The following is an 18,762-nucleotide window of genomic DNA, read 5'->3' on the forward strand; positions in this document are numbered from 1 at the left end:
GGGGTCCCGGAGTCGGGGGGGGCAGGGTCCGGAGAGCGGGGTCTGGGGGACGAGGGTCCGGAGAGCGCGGTCTGGGGGGGCGGGGCCTGGAGTCAGGGTCCTGAGGCGAGGGGGGGGCGGGGATCGGGGGGCGCTCGGGGAGAGGGGCAGGGTCCGGAGGGGGGTTCCGGGAGTGGGGTCGGGTTCCGGTGGCCCGGCGCGCGGCCCGGGGCGGGGGCGGCCTGGGGCTCAGCGGGCTGCGGGGCGGTGCCGCTGAGAGCGCCCCAGCTCCGCCCGGTCCCAGTGGAAACGGCGGCTCGCGGGGTCGGCGCGACCAAGGCTCTCCAGGCGAGAGTCGGGACTTGGTTGGTTCTCCTGGACACCGTTGAGACAGCGGAGTTTCTGCCGGCGCACGATTTTAGAGCAAGGTTCTGCACGCCGGAGCAAGGCGCTCGGGCGAGACCTTAACCGTGCAGCTGGCCTCCCCCGGCCGAGTCCTGGGGGCGCGGAGGGCTTCCCGAAGGAGTGGGTGCGAGCAGCTGTGCCGGAGGTGTCCGGCCGGGCTCCGGGCTCGGTTCCTCCCACGCTGGCGCGGGGGCCGGGAGGGCTCGACTGTATAAAGTAGCCTGGGGGACTTCAGGGGCCGAGGGAAGCACCCCATATGCTTGTCAAAACTCTCAGACGTGCACAGAAAAAGGGTGAATCTTACTGTAACTCATACATTTTTAATGAAAAAAAAAAAAAAACACCACACAAAACCCTGAAGAAATGTGACATCCTTGGTAAACGCATTTAATGGGGTTGGTACTGACAGTGCATTGGGCACAAAAGAAGAGTCAGTAAATCGGAGGGTGAGTGAAATGCAGATTGAACCCACCATGAGCACTGCTGTACACGCACCGGAATTACTTTTGGTGAGGAGGTGGACAACTGTGGCACCCTCGCACGGTGCTGGCGGGAGTGGGAGCAGGCAAGCACTCCGGAAACGGGGAGGCGGTTCCCCGGGGTGGACGCCGCGGCTCTGTGGCTCAGCAGTGCTCTTAGGTCCGAAGGTGGACGTCCACACCGTTTGCCGCGGCCCCACACAGGAAGCGCCCGGGTGTTTGGATCAACGCCAAACTGTGGACCTGTCATTTGAAATTCTACGGTGCAACTAGATTCAGAAATAACATGGATGACCCTCAGAACCGTACTGAGCACAAGGATCCCCCCCAAACACAAGTGCGTACTGTACAGTCCGTTCGTAAGAGTCTCGAGAACAGCCAAAGCTTGTGGTGATAGCAATCCGGGCAGGGGCCCCGTCTGAGTGGGACATGAGAGAACCCTTATTGTGAGGGAAATGCTCCCTGTCTTGCTTGGGTACACACTGGTGGATGCCAGACTCCCCAAACTGGACACTAAACATCTTTTACTGTAAATTTTGTGTATATTTAAAAGGGAAGAAAGAGGGCCCTGCTAGAATGAAATCTTGCCATTTCTTGTTTTTAATTACTAAGCATCCTGAGAACAGACTGTCCCCAGCACGTCCCCAGTCTTTTTTAAAAAAGATTTTAAGAGATTGCACATGAGTGGGGGTAGGGGCAGAGGGAGAGAGAATCCCAAGCCAACTCCAAGCAGGGCTGGATCTCACGACCCTGAGATCATAAGCTGAGCCGGGTCCCTTGACCTTTTTACAAATGTGTGCCATTGCGGGGATGAGAGCACCCGGCTCCGGGCCAGAGTGTCTGGGCCGGTACCATCGAACCCCTACCTGCTGGGTAACTTTGGGTGAATTACTTAATCGCCCTGTGCTTCATTTTCCTCGGTGGTAAAATGGAGGATGATAATCACCCCTGTCTCAGAGGCGAGGATTAACACGCCAGCCCTTGCCGCAGAGCCTCCACACAGCAAGGGCTTGTAACTGTTAGCTGCTATTACTATTTTGGTAGTTTACAAAGCATAAGTTGTCCAGCCCCTTCACGAGGTAGCAGGGTCCTCCCCTATCAGACGGGGTTTTGTTAGAGTAATCATGAACCCCAGCAGTTCGGAGAGCACGGATGGGATTGTGAATTTGGGTAGAAGCTGTGGCCAGGAGCAGCCATCCTCCACTTCTTAATGACAGAAACTCGCAGCTGTCACTGTACATACTGTTGTCTAGCTAAAAACCACACCCTGTGGCCCAGGGACCACACGGAGGCCATGGACAGTGGTCTGTGGAGCTGGCCAGCGGCACCCTGGAACGAGGGCACAGAATATGCCTTCCAGGGGCTCTCCAGTCCACATGGGAAAGGCAGACAGGAAGCCGGGACCTGAAGCCGCTGTCCTAGACCACAGGTGGAAGTCACAGATTATGCCAGAGATAGACGGCACCACGAAACTGCCCTGTCTGGTCCTGTTTTTATGCTTGGGCTGTTGTACGGAAGAGGAACTTCCCTCATTTAAGCCGCTGAACTTTGGGGTCTCTGACAGCAGTTTTACCAGCCTGAACAGTATGCTGATACCAGGACTTTCTGGGACTCCAGCAAACAACAGGGATCCTACGACGGCAGGGTCGTCCTCACCAGCACCTAACGTAGCCTACCTTTGAGTAAGAGTGGGATAGTCGTGAGGGAAAACAGTTCGACGTTAAGAAGCCAACCCTAAATTTAACTGACCACTATTTACCACTGAGGTAGAAGTGAGAGAATTTGAGATGTAAACCCCTGCCAGTAGAAGTGGGTTTCCAGCAAATGAACAGAAATTAAATTTAGAACTGATGGTCAGTTTTCTGAGAGGAGCAGGTTTGATCTAACTCCTAATTGTGGTTTGTCTAACTCCTATCCTAACCCCTAACTCCATTTCTGATTCCAGATCACGAGAGGACCAGGGACGGTATCCGTCAACAACTGAATAAAAAAGTCTTGTTTTCGCGTGTCGTGAGTACCCTTCAACAAGGGAAGGGGAAGCATATGCAAGTCCAGCACGTACGATGTTACTACTCGTGGTGTGGGTCTAGCCAGGAAAGCAGCCCATGCCAGGTGGTCTGGGAGTAGGGGGCAGTCGCAGCAGGAAGCGGCTGGACCCTCGGCAGAGGTCACAGCACAGCCCAGCAGGAAGCCTCGCTGGCAGGGGAGCCTGGAAATTTCACGTGCAGATTAGCAAAAGGGTTATTCTACACAAGGCTGTCACGATCTTTCTGAATTTTAAGAGGTCTTGAATAGAGGGTATTATCCCTAGTTCATAAATCTGCTCTATTTGAAGTGTTTTGCCACCATTTCTACACCAAATTAGCAAGGAAGAAAATCCCCCAACTGGGATTTCTTTACATCGCTCTTCAAAATCGCTGACTCTGAGGCTCATCTGTTCAATGAAACTCACTTGCTGAAGTGGGATACACAGTACTGCCCTCCAGCCCCTGATGCCCTCTCATCTAGTAAGAGAAAAAGGGACTCCAGAAATAACTACATGGCATAAGCTTAGTTCCCTGTATGTAAACGTACACAGGGAAGGAGTGCAGTGGGTTGGGGATCAGGGAAGGTTTTACGAAGGAGTCGAGCTAGGTGTGCTTTCTGCTTATGGTCACATCCCTCAAGGACAGTCCACGGTGTGCTGGAGTCTCCTGGGAAAGCCCACACCCCTTCCCTGCCCCAGTGACATCATGGCGGGAGCTTCGGCTCTGCCCAGTAAGGGTATTCACACATAGGAACCATCAAAGGCTACAAACCAGTCTTCCTCCCTCTGGAGAGCCGTATCTCTGGTACCGTGCGTGACAGCCACAAGCACTCAGACACCCCTTGTGAGTGAAGGCGAGGCAGGGGTGCCACTAGGCACAGGAAGCAGGCCAGACGCCCCAGCAAGACATAGGGCACTCCTGAGCCCCTACTGGTCATGTTCTAGTAATACCCGCAGGTCTCCAGAGGCTTGAGAGAACCAGGTTTATTTCTTGCTCCTATTTGCTGCCACATGGCCACCATCATGCTGTCGTCATAGTCGGGGGTTGTGCGGCCCGTGGTCAGTGCTCTGGCCCAGAATGGACACACCCTGCCAGCCATCTCACTGGCTCTAATGTGCTGAGCTTCCTACCCCACAGCATGCACCTGCTGTCTCCCCCAGAAGGCAGCGGAGGACGAGTATTTGGTGGAAGCTCCAGTGGTTACTACAGAACTCTAAATGTTGAATGGACTAAGAAGCTGGGGAGGTAGGGGCGCCTGGGTGGCTCAGTCGTTGAGCGTCTGCCTTCGACTCAGGGCGTGATCCCGGCGTTCTGGGATCGAGCCCCACATCAGGCTCCTCCGCTGGGAGCCTGCTTCTTCCTCTCCCACTCTCCCTGCTTGTGTTCCCTCTCTCGCTGGCTGTCTCTGTCAAATAAATAAAATCTTAAAAAAAAAAAAAAAAGCTGGAGGGGTTGATTTGGGCCAGACTGCAGATGGTGTGACAGCCACGCTGTGTGCTCTGAGCTCTAGCAAACGTAGAGTACAGACCAGTGAAGGAGGCTAGTACGCGGTTGGCTCCATAGCCACGCTGGGCTCTCAGCGGATGCGGGGAAAGGAAGGGGTACAAAACAGACACAGAGGAGCTGTGGACATGGCTGACCCAGGTGAGGGATGAGAAGGATGCTGAGGATGGCAAACCTGGAGGGTTTGGAGACCAGAGCGACTGTACCACCAACATGGAGAAGTCAGTCAGGGGAAGGTGTGGTTTTCCGGATCACGAGGAGGCAGCCAGCTTTCAACACACCGAGGTTTAAGTACAAGGAGAATCACTTGGAAATATCCGTCGAGTCTTTACAAACGCACATTGAAAGCTCACAAACAGGCGCCTGGGGGGCTCAGTCGGTTGAACATCCAGCTCTTTTTTTTTTTTTTAAGATTTTATTTATTTATTTGACAGAGACAGAGACAGCCAGCGAGAGCGGGAACACAAGCAGGGGGAGCGGGAGAGGAAGAAGCAGGCTCATAGCGGAGGAGCCTGATGTGGGGCTCAATCCCACAATGCCGGGATCACGCCCTGAGCCGAAGGCAGACGCTTAACCGCTGTGCCACCCAGGCGCCCCATGAGCATCCAGCTCTTGATTTCGGCTCAGGTCGTGATCTCAGAGTCATGAGTTTGAGCCCCGTGTCATCATCAGGCTCCACGCTCAATGGGCAGTCTGCCTGGGATTCTCTCTCCCTCCCCTCAGCTTTCTCTTTAAAATAAATCAATCTCGGGGGCACCCGGGTGGCTCGGTCAGTGAAGCGTCTGCCTTCAGCTCAGGTCACGATCCTGGAATCGAGCCCCAAGTCGGGCTCCCTGCTCAGCAGGGAGTCTGCTTCTCCCTTTGCCCTTCCCCCTGCTTGTGCTGTCAAATAAATAAAATCTTTAAAGATAATAATAAAATCTTTTTAAAAAAGTAAAGCTCACAAACAAAATGAGGTGTCCTGTGAGATACCTTTAGGCTGGTTACCATCGCCCCTCTGTGGAGTTCGTACCCAGACTATGTGTGAAAAGCACGCAGACCATTTCCTCCAGCGGTTCCCAGGCCAGGTGGCGGGCCGTGTGGATGGGAGCCTCCAGGTGCTTCCCAGAGCCACTGCCCTCCTGCCGTGATGCTGCCATGATCCACACACCTCAGCCCAGCCGGGAAGCGCACTGTGGCAAAGGGATGTCACGGCGCTCCTTTCCGAGCCCTCAGCCGTCTCAAGCTCCAAGAGTCAAGCTGGGACACAAGAAGGGCCTGCCCCACACCAAACAGGCAAAAAAAGGGAAGAGCAGCACAGCTTAGTATATCCTGTTGTTTCCAGGAAAAGACATCGCCAAAGTATACTTTTTACCAGAATCCGCAACATTCATTGTCAAGTGAGAACATGCATAAAGCAGAACTCCAGTAAATGCTGCTTTCAGAGTGCTGATTGCTGAGAATTCCTTCTCATCTAGGAAAGGCTTGGAGGTTCTTCCAACAGCTCTTGCGTTTATCCATCAAACCAGATGGTAGTGGCATGAACGATCCTACTAGTATTTCCCACATCATCTGCATGAGGTATGAGGTTTCTGAGTGACCTGGTGATTTCCAAACACCAGGCTCCCCTCACTGGTAAGTCTTGGGTCCTTCCCTCAGCACACAGTCCCGCTGCACCTGCCACCGATCCGTGCCCAGCCGCTCCTGAACAACCACTGTACGACCACAGAGTGTGCGGCACGCTTAAAAAGTAAATCCATCCATGCGTTCGTTCAGCGCTTGCAAATGTTTAGCAACTTTACAGGCAAAAGAAAAAAGTTCAGGGACACAGAACCATTCGTTTCCTGATTACTGTAGAGAAAACAAAGATTGCAGCCTCCCCATTTCAGGGAGTCAGGGCCACGCGAGAAGGCGGTCAGCAATCTTCACTTAGGCTGAGTAGTGCGTGTTACCTGACCCCTGGTTTATGGAGGCTGATAAAGCAGAGTCCTAAGAAAGAAACGTGTAAATTCCACCACAAAACCACATTCTATGATCACTGGTTTACTTCTTTTCTGTACGGTTTTATCATGCTGGTCATTAATGAGAACACTTAGGGAAGACTTTCCACATCTGGCTAACTCTTCTTTTTTTTTTTTTTTTTTTTAAAGATTTTATTTATTTATGTGACAGAGACAGAGACAGCCAGCGAGAGAGGGAACACAAGCAGGGGGAGTGGGAGAGGAAGAAGCAGGCTCCTAGCGGAGCCTGATGTGGGGCTCGATCCCAGATCGCCAGGATCACGCCCTGAGCCGAAGGCAGACGCTTAACGACTGCGCCACCCAGGCGCCCCCCGGCTAACTCTTCTTGATCAAAAATAGAGTACAGATGAAAGAGGGGAAACTGGGCCACGACACGGAGACTCAGAGAAGTATTTATGGTCCCGCTGCTGTTGGCCGTGACAGTCCGTGGGGCCCAGTGGTGGACACAGCACCCCATACAGGGACATGCTCAGGGACATGCCCGCAGCCCAGGGGCACCTTGCCCCCCTGTCTCTCAGCCTGCTCAGCACAACGCCTCTCCTTCGTACCCACCTGTGTGTGGCAGCAGGTGCAGTGTGGGCTATGGGGAAGGGCACGGCTAACACACTGCCATTCTTCTGCTGTGATCAAAAGCAGCATAAGTTAGATTTCACACCCATCTGAATCTTTTAGCAGAACAGTAAAATGCTTTTTTAAGACAAGTATTTAAGCAGTTTATAAGAACACAAGATAAAAGTTACTCTCAAATATGGCAAAATATATATATATTAAAATAAGGCCCCCAATGAAATATGAAAATCTTTAACAAAAAATAGTTTATTGCACAAAATTTAAGGAATTCCCCAGCACACTTAAATTTATAAAAAATCAACATGCTTTTTAAAGTTACAATTCATTGTGCATGGTGACACCTTTCCCCTAACAGCTCCAACCTGAGGACTCCCTTTCATGAGGAAATTTTTAACAGAAACGAGTAACTTAAAGCCATCCAGTTTTCTAGACCCTCCACAACATTATCCTCAAATATCCTATAACCTGAGACCACCACACAATCAGATTTGCCTGAATGTGTTTGAGTAAGGCTCAGGATGTCTCACACGTCACGGGGGTCCTCAAAGAAGGCTTCAGGACATTTGTCTTTCAGATACGCTGGTCCCTTTCCCTACTAGAAACCTTTACACAGGACATTTCACTTCTATTTAAAAAGTTACTCATTGGAGTAGGAATATATGCCATGGCATCTGCAGTAAGTATCCCTACACCAAGAAAAGCCTTTAAACTGAGAAAGAGTGCAGTGAGAATCTTCCTCGCAGGTCTGTCCCAGGACCTGGACCCCAAGCCAGAGAAAAAGCCAGTTTCACATCCTATCAAAACCTTGCCTGTTATACCTTCCAAAGGGAAGAAAACCATGTAAATCTGTAAGATCCGTGCCATCTACCCAATGTGTTTCATGGAAAATCAGTGATAACCACACTGCAATAAGCTTTTTTTTGGAACATAAGAAAAACCAGAAACATCACGAACTGTCCGAACCAACGTTCCCTGTCGTGAGGACGTGACATACGGTATCCACACACAAGATGAACAATACACACAAACACAACGTAACAGCAAGCCTGCTCTCAGAAATACTCCAGACTGCAGTTTTCCATGAGTAAACTCCAAATTCCCACTTCTGCCCACAAACAAAATATTGCAAATGATATTCGCTGCAGAATGTAGCCTGGGAGGTAGAAGTGCCAATCAAGTCCCTTAGAGACTAAAAAACAAAAACAAAAAACCTCAACAAATCAGAAGCAGGTGATTTCAAAGTCCAGCTGCCTCTCTCAGGTGACTTGTTAAGGAAGCCTAAAGGTGGTGTCAGCTGGACCAAAAGGGCCCCAGGTCAGGACCGGCACAGGAAACATCGAAGTGCGTGGGGACAGCCAGGGAAGTCAGACCAAAGGCGGCTGGGTGTTGACAGAGCTGAAAGACGGGGTGATGACGACAACGGTGGCACAGGATGACGTCAGGAAAGCAGGGGGCGCTGCTGCTGCAGGCCCGCACCTGCCTGCACACAAGGCACAGGCACCCGCACACACTTGCACGCACACACGCACAGGCACAGGCACCTGCACACTCCCGCACCGGCACACCCGCACACCAACACACACCCCTGCACACGCACCCACACACGCGCACCAGCACCCGCACACAGCAAGCAAGCAAGACATGAGGGAAACGGGGTGAGGAACAGAAATCTGCTTTCACTAGAGGATTATTCAGAATCTGATTACCCTTTCCTAATAAAAAAGTGGCGGCTTTCACTGGGAGACCTCCGATAAGCAGCAGTGAGGAAGGAGCCACGGCATGAGGCCAGAGTGTCATGTCTTGGTTTTAAAATTAAAACTGAGGATAAAACACCCAAAATAAATACAAATGTAAATTATGATTTTTCTTTTCTAATGGCACAAAAACAATTTTGTCAAAAATGATTTCCAACTTAAGATGAAAAATAGGATATGTTTATAATGAAGTCTTCAAGTAATATTTCAAGATTAACCCTGTACAAGTGATATACATATTTCAGAAGTTTCAATACTTGCTAGGGAATTTTTTTAAACACTAAGCATCTTTGTGTTTAATGCTACTTTATCAATTAACCTTCTAATAGCACAAGAAAGCACAAACGGCTTAAAAATACCGAACCATTTTCTCCACAAAAGAGACATAAGTAGTGAATCGACACAAGCATATCTGGCCTGATCAGTAACACTTCCAACTTCATCTTCAGACCAGCAGATCTGCACCGGGGGCCTCTCTTCTCTAACTCACGATGGTAACCATCAGCTTACATTTCTTGGCCAAGAGCGGACAAAGTTACAGCCCTCATGGGTCACAGTCACAGACAGTCAAGTAAATAGCCCATGCTCAGGGAGCCTGCTTCCAAATCACGCTCTCACCTACACAAGAGCTCGGGAGGCCTCCACTGCCTTCCCATGGAGCTGACCTGCCCCTTCTAGAAATCCCTCTAGATGAGAGGTTACAGGACCTACTGAAGGCTGTCACGACGAATTCAGCATGTCCCCTGACAACCACACAGGCCCCAGTGGACATATTTTCATGTGGGTGCAGGGGTGGGGAGAGGCCTGGAGAAGCCTTGTGCCTGGCTCGGAGCCCTGCAGGGAGCCCTGGTCCTCTCTCCCCTCCTCTCCTGGGACCTCTCCCCAACCATCTCCCATGTCAGGCCAGTGCATGATGGTGACTGGGGTCCTTGTGGCCGCCAGGCCTGCCCAGGGGACAGCCAAGGTGAGTGAGGTCGTGCAGGGACAAGGGTCAGATGGGGGTGGGGGAGTGGGGGTGTGTACTCAGGACAAGGCTCTCAAAAATAAAGTGAAACTGAAACAAAAAACCTTTTCGCTCCAAGAATATTTGGTTTTAGAAGGTACAGTAAATAAAATAATTATATTTCTTAAAATATAATTTTCTGACTGAATCCCCAAATCCTACATGTACGTTACTTCCTGACAGCAGATTTTCAAAAGGCAATCAATAAAAAGACAATTCAGGTCACTCTTAAATAATAAGGACATACACTTTTTAAAGATTAGCTTATGATTTTCAGTATTTACATACACACCCTATGGTAAGACAGCTATTGAAAATAAGAACCAAAGGTGCAAATCAAGTTTCATTTCTGCAGGGACGTAAAGCTCTCACTGAATCAGGAAAGAGAGAAAACGGGACCCAGTCATGCAGTGTTTCCACCGGTGGCCACTGCTGGCATCACCCTCACAGAGCAGCACGTACAGTCACTCGACAGGGACCTTCTTCTGCAAGTAACCCTTCAGACACATTCAGGAACTTGTCACTGAGATCTAAGCCAGGTTGTTAGCGTTTGGTCATTTCATGGGAAAAGCTAGCTGTGATCTGCAAACGACTATTTCTCTAATCCTTGGCTCTTGTTCAGTTCTTTTACTCCTTGAAAAAGCAGATGCAAAATTTAAACTTCATCTCTTAGAAAAACACAGAGCAAACAGTCAAATAAATAATATTGATAAAAGAATATTCCTTTGGGTAGTTACGAGCACTCAGAGTGGGCGTGCTCAGCGGTCGCTGTTCCGAGTGCCTCTCTGGAGACCCTGCACTGACTGTGTCGCTCTGTATCTCCCCTGGGGTTGGCGTGATCTCCTGGGGGAGCAGCGCTGGTGGCAGGGTCCCCCTGAGTCCATGAGGACAATGACTCGTGCACGGTAACGGTGTGTGCCTCCATCTGGCGCTGCAGGCTGTCCATCTCCTGCCTGGACAGACAGGGGAAGCAGAGGAAGGCAGCCCATTCAAATGAGAGCCAGAAATGACGCTATTACTTCCCCAAGAGGGAACTGGTCACCTCCAACATGGAACCTAACAAGCCTGATCCAGACGGCAGTCTGCTCACGTATCTGCGACACCTTTGGGGGCTGACAGAACCTGTCTATTCGGGAAGCAGCACCCATGGGGTCACAGGATTTATGGGGCTCAGCATCTCAGCATTTTCCTCTGCATGTACAGAGGTCTGCACACATGGGCCTGTGCTCAGGGAGAAGGTGGGTGAGACAGAATTGAGGGCCCGCACATGGCCTCCATTCACAAGGTCAAAAAGATGTCCCCACAGGGCCACGCCCTGCAAACACTGGCCTCAGGCTGGTGGGAGCAAAACCTCAAGCTATGTGTGGGGTTTCTCAGGGTCATCTAGCTCTCGGCAGTCCTCCTGTATGAGAGGGACTGAGGGCCCAAGTGACGCCATGTAGCACAGACCTGCCCAGCCTCTTCAGGGCACACAGGCCTGGCAACAGGATTCTTCCAAGTTAAACATGCAATCTATTTTTAAAGACCAAGTGAGACAGAACACAGAACATGGTTCATACTTCAGCTGCTGGAGACAACTGTTGAGGTTCTTGAGGGGCTCCTTGCTCACGGCAGGTGGGGGCCTCAGCAGCTCCTCCAGCAGGGAGGCCGGGACAGGGCAGTCGGGGATCTTCACTGGCGTCACAGGGCCAGAAGAGCTGGCCTCGCCTTTCAGTTCCTTTCTCTGTTTTTAAAAGCACATGGTTAGCCCTCTCACTTGGAGACTGACAGCAACCACACCTGTGATGTCCCCAAACATCACAGCAAGTGCTCCCAGAGGTGCATCCTAGCTCGCTATGGGCCCTCCGGGAAGGCACGCCCCCTGCTTCCAGGCTGGCAGAGCGGGCAGCCACAGGGCTCCGGGAATGCTGGCTGAATAGGTATGTGAACACCCCCAAACAATGCAGCACTGGCTCCTCAGGAGGACAGACCTAAATCACAAACGAGAACACCCCTGTGGGAACTACGGGGGCTTTCCACAAAAGACCATAGCCTTGACCCTGCATATCCCTAAGAAATTCAGTTTTTAACTCCTACAATTCCCCTTTGTAGAACTTCAAACTTTTTCCACTGATAGCCAAACAGTGCTAAATAAACCTGAGTCTGAGTGATTTCTTTGCACCTGGAGAATATTTACGTAGACCAAGCAGAGAAAGAAACACCAGGTACACAGAGGGTCTGGGCGGGGCTCCCTGGGCCCCCAAGCCCATCTGGCAGCTGCTGCCCCCAGGTGGCTCACCTCCCAGGCCAGGGGCTCTTGTGAATACCAGCAAATGAGCCCTCATGTGGCTTCTAGGGCGTACTACAACAAAATGACACCTGAATTCATAAAAAGAAGCAGAAAGCCCTGGAAAAGACACTAAAATAAAAGGGTCTGGCCTGTTGCCAAGCACGAGACTCCAGCATCATTTCTTTCACACAGTAGCTGCTTCACATTGGTCACTAGTCACTAGGACCTCCTGTCTGACTAACTAGAAGGTCCCCCAGCGCCGGCCGGGCAGGAGTGCCATGGGCCCAGGGAACCTGACTGGGGTGCGGAGCCTGAGTACCGTCCTGGCTGCGCCGCGCCGCAGGTCCAGCCTCAGCTGCTGGTTTTGCTGGAGCAGAGTCTTCATGCTGTTCTTCAGCTCTGACACTTTAGCTTGAAGCATGAATTTATCTTTCTGGGTCAGGGACAGATCTTCGCGCACCACCTCCAACTCGGCTTTGATATTCTAAAGGAAGGGAAGTCACACGTTTTTAAAAGCTAAAGGATCTTACACGTGCTGCTAAGATCTTAGTTTGTATGTCACAAGTCTAAGGGGCTAGAAACGCTAACACCGACGTCTCTACGACATCGCACGCGGTGCTGCCACGGCAGCCTGTTTCCTCCCCACAGTCCGGGTTGGGCAGCGTCCCATTACAGTCATGTCCTCAACGTTCCTACCCAAACTTCAGAGACTCTGCCGAAGAACCAACTCTACTCCTGTGTCCACTGTCTACACTGGACCCCAAGAGTCAGTTGTTTAAATTCCAAGGTCAGATATTGGAGTAAGCCTCACCATTAGGAAGAAAGAATATAAATCAATCCTAACTGTTACTCAAGGCAGCCATTCACAAGTGGGAATCCTGGCAAGAGCTCTACTCCTGATCCTTTGCGCAAGCGGTCAAGCCTGCACACAGATTTCTTTGTGGAAGAGTGTTATCACAGACTGGTGAACTCTTCACACAGACGGTCTCACTGACTGGGCTTCATCAGATCCCATTCCTGGTCCATTTCACACAGCTCAGCCCAGGGCGTACATAGCACTGGGGCTTGGTCTCCTTCAGCTGTGTGACCTGGCCTTCCTTCTGAAACGGATAATGTCTGCTAAACGGTTTGGTGGAAGCATTCGGTTCGAGGGTAACTCACGTTATGCACTTAGCACCTTGTGACTTGGACTTTCTGTCCCAGGGCCCTTACACAACACATACCTGCAGTAACTGCTGTATTCCATCCAGTTCCTTCTTACTCTGCTGTTCAGTCAAGTCCAGCTGCTGCTTCAAGGACTGGACTTCTCTTTCTTTCTGATCCACCTCCCATTTGAGATTTTCCATCTAGGGGAGGGAGGAAGTCATATAACCAAAAGAATTTTATAGGGGATTACACTATAAAACTGCTCTACCTCTGTCTACTGTTTAGTATCATACTTGGAAAAAATTATCCCTTTCTAAGCAGACAGGGCACGAAGGAACTGACTGTGTCCATCAGTGGAGTCTAGCTCTGCCAGTCCTGCTAACTGCAGATGCAAAGCCTCCCCGGCAGGTCACCTCTTGGCTTCCTATAGGCTGTTTGTCCAGCTGCTCGTCCAGCTGCTTCTGCAGGAGCTGGAGCTGAGTCCGCGCCTCCGCCAGCTCCGCCTGGAACTGTGCTATTTCCCGGGAATGTTTCCCTTCTTGAATCCTAGCATAAAAAACAAGAAAGCATGAAATCACAGCACCCTAACCCCACCACAAAGTGTGGTCGGTTGAATGTTATCCATCGTAGGTGACAAAAATTTGCACACTGCTCACTCGGGGCAAGAACTGTTGTTCTAAGAGCTCTGTGGTGCTCTGTCGTGACTAATCCTCACCAAAGCCCCTGGGAAGGACATTCTGCTAGCCCATTTTATGGATTACAATAGGAGAGAAGCTCCCAACATGTACCCCTGCACGTGCTCAACTCAAGGCCACCCTAACTGGAGGCTGCAGTGAACCTCGGTGGTGGGGCCCAGCCCTCGGGACACGTGCCCCTCACATGGGACTCTGTTTTTGGTGAAGGACTCTCAGGTGTGGGGTGGGGACAGTCATGTCAGGCCAGAAATTTCAGAGTTGAGCTGCAGGTTTCCTAAGACAGGGAACTGGTACATTCTCCTTCTTAGATTTGCCTCCAGGGTGCACAGAGATTTGCTAGAACCCAGGTGACCTGAACGCACGGAAGGTCCTAACTGGAAGATGTTGGGGTGCTCCCGCCCGTCCATCCCCGGCCGCGGCGCTAACCCAGCCCTCTGCCCTCCCGGCACTCACTGGAGACCTTCGGCCTCAGCCTGCAGCTTCTGCACCAGCTGCTCCTTGGCCTGCAGGTCCTTCTTCACCTCACTCAGCTCCAAGGTGGCGGCCTTGAAGTGGCGGCGGTTATGTCCTGCTTCCGCCTTGGCGGCAGCAACCTGCAAGGACAGAAACCAGCGTCACCAAGGATGGGGCAAGTACCACAGAGAACGCGCCCATTGTGACATCTGCCAGGAAAGCTACACCGACCCCACCACATCCCAGCTGCTCCTGCAGTTGTTTCTCCCAAAGCTTTTCATGCTCCCGAGGACTGAAGCCCTAACACACGGCCGCCAGTATCTGCTGAATGAACAAATGCACACGAGGTTATCTTGGTCTAAGTAGTTTTAATCGCCCTCCTCAAGTACATCTGCCTACTGCCTTGTCTGTGGTTGGTTTCCATCCCTTGTGTGGAGTTGAGCCGAGTCCGTTACCCTCCCTACTTTTCTACCCCCCAATTCCTATCTTTTGCTCACTTACTAATTTTATTCTCCCTTTAATGAAGTAAACTAGGAAATTTGTAAATAAAAGTGCTGGGGAAAATGATGGATCTGTGACATTGGCTTCTTTTTTTTTAAGGGCAGTAACTGTGAACGATCCTCATTTATTTCTCTAAATGCATTTCATGTAATTGTCTGGATTTTATGAACAGTACATGCTAGTGAAAAGTAATTAAAAAAAAAAGTCTGTAAAGATTGAAGTACTTATGGACTCATCCAGCCAGGCGTCCCCATAGTAACATGCTCTTAACAGATCTTAAAACTGTTTTATCTCAAAAGAGTATTTTTTTGTCTCACCCCAAAAAACCCGAAGAACTATTTCTTTCTATTATATCATCACAGAAATGTTTTTAAGGGATATGACACGCACCCTGGCCCGTGTGCACACAGCAAACACATTTTGAACATCTCTCTGGTGCGAGGCACTGGGACATGCAGGTAAATGAGTCACGGCTCTCAAGCCATGAAGCTAAACGTTTGGATGAGGAATAACAGACACGGCACCATGGTGGGGAACACCTGGGGCCGAGGTCTATTCCAGCTCATAGGGGCAGCGGGGCAGGCCTCTCTGCTGGAAGACTGACCTGATGCCCTGGTGAACACCTGAGCATGGAAAGGAGCCAGCCAGGAAATGGCAAAGGGTGCATGCAACCTTTTTTCTCCATTGCTCTTTTAACACTAACCGGGTCATCTATTGCTCTGCAGTTTGCTTTTTTAACTCAACAATGTGTGTGACATTGTTCTCCAGCAAATACATCTCTGCAGGGCTCTGTGCAGGGTCTTAGACCCCTACGACTGCATCTGACTTAACCCAAGTCCACTCTCCTATGGATGGACATCAGGGTTCCCTCCAGCTGCTGTCACCAGGGCTGTGATGACACTGCTCTCAGAACACATCAGCAAAGATATTCGTATAATAAATTCCTGAAAGGGAAGTGAAGCGTCAAGGGTACACATATTCGGTTTTTTGAAAAACTGCAATCCAACAGGCTCCGAAGGTGCAATTTAGAAACAGTGGGAAGCTAGCCACACACCTGTTCCTTGAGGCTGTGCACTTTGGCCTTTTCTCGCTCCAGTGCAGCCTGTAAGGTGTGGACGAGCTGCTTCGTCTGGCGGTCCTCCTCCTCTTTCCGCTGCAAGACTGCCTGCACCTACGGCACATTGCCGAAGCAGTAAGTGAGGAAGGCCTGTGGGACCCCAGTGCCACGTGGGGAACGTGGCAGGACGGTGGCACACAACATGATGCATCACGACAAGCGCACAAGGGGCGAAGGAGGGAGAATTCCATGTCTGGAGAACTGAGTCTGAGATGGCAGTGAAGTCACATGGCCATATGCAAGCACAGAGCAAGGAACCCAAAGGTTGCCTGTAATCGGGGCTTAGAAACACAAATACTTCCCTGGTGAGGCAGGTAATGCAAATGGGTGAGGCCACCAGATGTGGCAAGGGTGGGAGGCGGTGCCAAATGAAAGTCTGTAAGCGCTCTAGGCTGGATAATTTGATGCGGGGGCTGGATCTGGCTGCTGACTGCCCCTTGAAGATGGCCCTGAAGCGCCAGGCCTCCTCCCCAGTCCTCAGAAAGGCCGCAGAGCCTGAGGAGCCGAGAACAGGTCCGGGGAGAGAGCCCCCACCAGGGTTCAATCTCAGCTCTGAATCACACAGGGAAGAGCCCCTTATGAACAGTGGGACCAGCTTGAGCAGGGAGTCCCCTACCCATCAGGAAGCTAACAGACGGGGCACAGTGCCTCCACATCTCGGTAAGGGGGGGGCATTAGGAGATCTCAGCTCTGCCCCACCCCGTAGAGCTGCGGGGTAGGCTTCACCAGATCCTCCCTGTTCTGCATCTCTGTGACAGGGTAGCACCCTGCTTGTGGATGGCTGGGACAGCTGCATAAGGCAACGTGCGCCAGACCAAGAGCCACCTGCCCCACAGCGAGTCCCCTGCCTCTGGCAAAGGGTCCGAATACCTGGAGGTTCAGCTGAACCAGGTCAGCCTCCCTCTTGGCCAAAGCTGTTTCTAAGATGCTGTTGTGTTCCCGCAGAGCCGCATTCGACTGCCCCAGGCCTGTAAGCTTCCCTCGTTCATGCTCTAACTCAAGGGCCAACTTCTTATTCAGCTCCTCAAGGCGCTTTATCTTCCTCCTAAAGCCTCTGGATTCTTGAAGCTAAAACAGATCGAAGTCACTGTGAAGTTACGTAATTACCCGTTCTGGCTAACAGAGCTAAGCTCCCCCACACCAGAAACACAACTGTGCCAAAAAGCTCCCACAGACCACCCCAGGACTGCAGCAGATGCACGCACCCCAGCTCCCAGCCCCTCAGCCTTCTCCGAGGGAGACTGGGACCCCGTGGAGAGCCCTTGGTGACATCACCAACTGCCACGTGTAGCATCCCCTGAAGCCACAGCCTCTCTGGCCCAAGAGTTAGGTGAAGTACTTTTAAAGAATAGGTTTTCTCATCATTTGCAACCAGAGTATTCTTACCCGGGGCATCTTAACCCTAACGCTCTGACAACCACTCTGGAGGGGTGCTCGAGAGAGCGTGTGAGGAGCCTCGCAGTAAGGGGGGCTGGTGAGAGGGACCCAGACAAGTGGTGAGACGGCACACAGAAGCACAGTGTGGATGCAAGCCACAGGATAGGTTCTGCCCCTGCAGGACCCTCTCTCTGCACCACAGCTGCACGGGGATGGCGAGGCCCGTCCAGCTATGTGAGGACGAAGCTCGGCCTACCTCGTCCTCCAGCTCCAGCACCTTCTCCCGGTGCTCCTCCAGCTCCTGGGTGGTCAGTGCAATAATCTCCTGGAGCTCCTTCTCCAGCATCGTCTTGTTGTGACCGACAGCCTGCAGCTCTGCCTCCAGAGCCTGGATTCTCTCCTAACAGCCAGGACGGGAAGGTGGGGTTGGTCATGGGTTCCAATGCGGCACGTGACAGGTGCTCCCCTCCCTCCCTGCAGGGCGGCATCGCACCCACGGCGTCAGCCTGCTGACCACGCTCAACTGCGGCTGAGGGTCTTACCGTACTCCCCTCCCCCGACGGGACCTGGCTAACCCACCACAGTGTGCACAGGCCACGTTAACGACTCACAAAGTAACTCTTCCAGTTAAGTGAGCCGAAAATACAGAAAACCTCTGACTTACAAATAAGAATGATAAATTACTCTCTGCAGCAAGCAGACCGCACCAGGCTCGGCGGAACGAACACCACGCGTGTGCGCTCACGCTCACGCTCGCTGCCGCGGTGCGGCCACTATTAGGATCACTGCGTGTTTCTTCACTTGGCCATTCTAACCAAGGAGGTCCTACTGTTTACTCCGTCTGGGCCTCGCTGTCCTGAGGAGCAAGAAGGTGAGGAACCTGCCCGAGGCCCCAGGATTTTGCCTCTGAGGCTGCTGTACAGCAGGGGGAGAGCAGGCTCCCGGGGGACGTGTACAGTCCGTCCCTGACACCGTGGAGGCCAAAGGGCCAAGAAACAAGCAGAGAAATATTTTTCGGTTGAAGGGAAATTGCAACTTCATAAATTTTCCCCCTCCCACTATTTTATAAAGTAATCAGGTAAAGAAGTATTAAATTTACCTGATTTGGCAAGAAAACAACGTGCTATGATGGCTTCCCACTCATAAATTCTTACATGGAGAGAAGATCAAGATAAGCTTCATTTAGTAAGAAACACAATGGCTACATATACATGAAACGTTGGATAGTATTAAACAAAAAGCAAATTAATGGAGTTAGGTAGAACGTGACGCTGGCCAAAGCCGGGAGGTTGTGAGGCACCGAGGACACGGGGACGCTTGGGGAGCTCTGACAGCCTTCATCAAAGGAATAAAAACGCCCTGCGAGCCCAGAGTCCCCACCCTGCTGGCCCCATCCTCCATTCTCTTCCAGGAGGACATCCGCCCATTTATCCTAAAAAATAATCCAGAGCAAAAGGATTTGCCTCATGATGTAACGGCAGGAA

General features: G+C 51.5%; 1 protein-coding gene and 1 long non-coding RNA gene across 4 annotated transcripts in view; one reads left to right on the forward strand and one right to left on the reverse strand.

Moving 5' to 3' along the window:
- Positions 1 to 257: 257 nt before the first annotated feature.
- LOC130542441 (uncharacterized) lies at positions 258 to 4,332 on the forward strand. The gene is made up of 2 exons (XR_008956991.1): positions 258 to 1,200; positions 2,809 to 4,332. It is a non-coding gene; the product is annotated as an uncharacterized LOC130542441 (long non-coding RNA).
- A 2,859-nt stretch (positions 4,333 to 7,191) lies between these two features.
- GOLGA3 (golgin A3) overlaps positions 7,192 to 18,762 on the reverse strand; it is a 42,528-nt gene continuing 30,957 nt past the window's right edge. For all 3 annotated transcript variants that reach the window (XM_026514625.4, XM_026514626.4, XM_057305808.1), the window contains exons 16-24: positions 17,535 to 17,678; positions 16,772 to 16,969; positions 15,839 to 15,955; positions 14,284 to 14,423; positions 13,549 to 13,681; positions 13,213 to 13,335; positions 12,309 to 12,473; positions 11,280 to 11,443; positions 7,192 to 10,673 (exon numbers count right to left, since the gene is read on the reverse strand). In XM_026514625.4, coding sequence (XP_026370410.2) covers positions 10,454 to 10,673; positions 11,280 to 11,443; positions 12,309 to 12,473; positions 13,213 to 13,335; positions 13,549 to 13,681; positions 14,284 to 14,423; positions 15,839 to 15,955; positions 16,772 to 16,969; positions 17,535 to 17,678 — 1,404 coding nt within the window. In that variant the 3' untranslated portion in view covers positions 7,192 to 10,453. The remainder of the gene's footprint in view (positions 10,674 to 11,279; positions 11,444 to 12,308; positions 12,474 to 13,212; positions 13,336 to 13,548; positions 13,682 to 14,283; positions 14,424 to 15,838; positions 15,956 to 16,771; positions 16,970 to 17,534; positions 17,679 to 18,762) is intronic.

This window comes from Ursus arctos, unplaced genomic scaffold, assembly GCF_023065955.2.
Source record: "Ursus arctos isolate Adak ecotype North America unplaced genomic scaffold, UrsArc2.0 scaffold_34, whole genome shotgun sequence".
Classification (NCBI taxonomy): Eukaryota; Metazoa; Chordata; class Mammalia; order Carnivora; family Ursidae; genus Ursus; species Ursus arctos.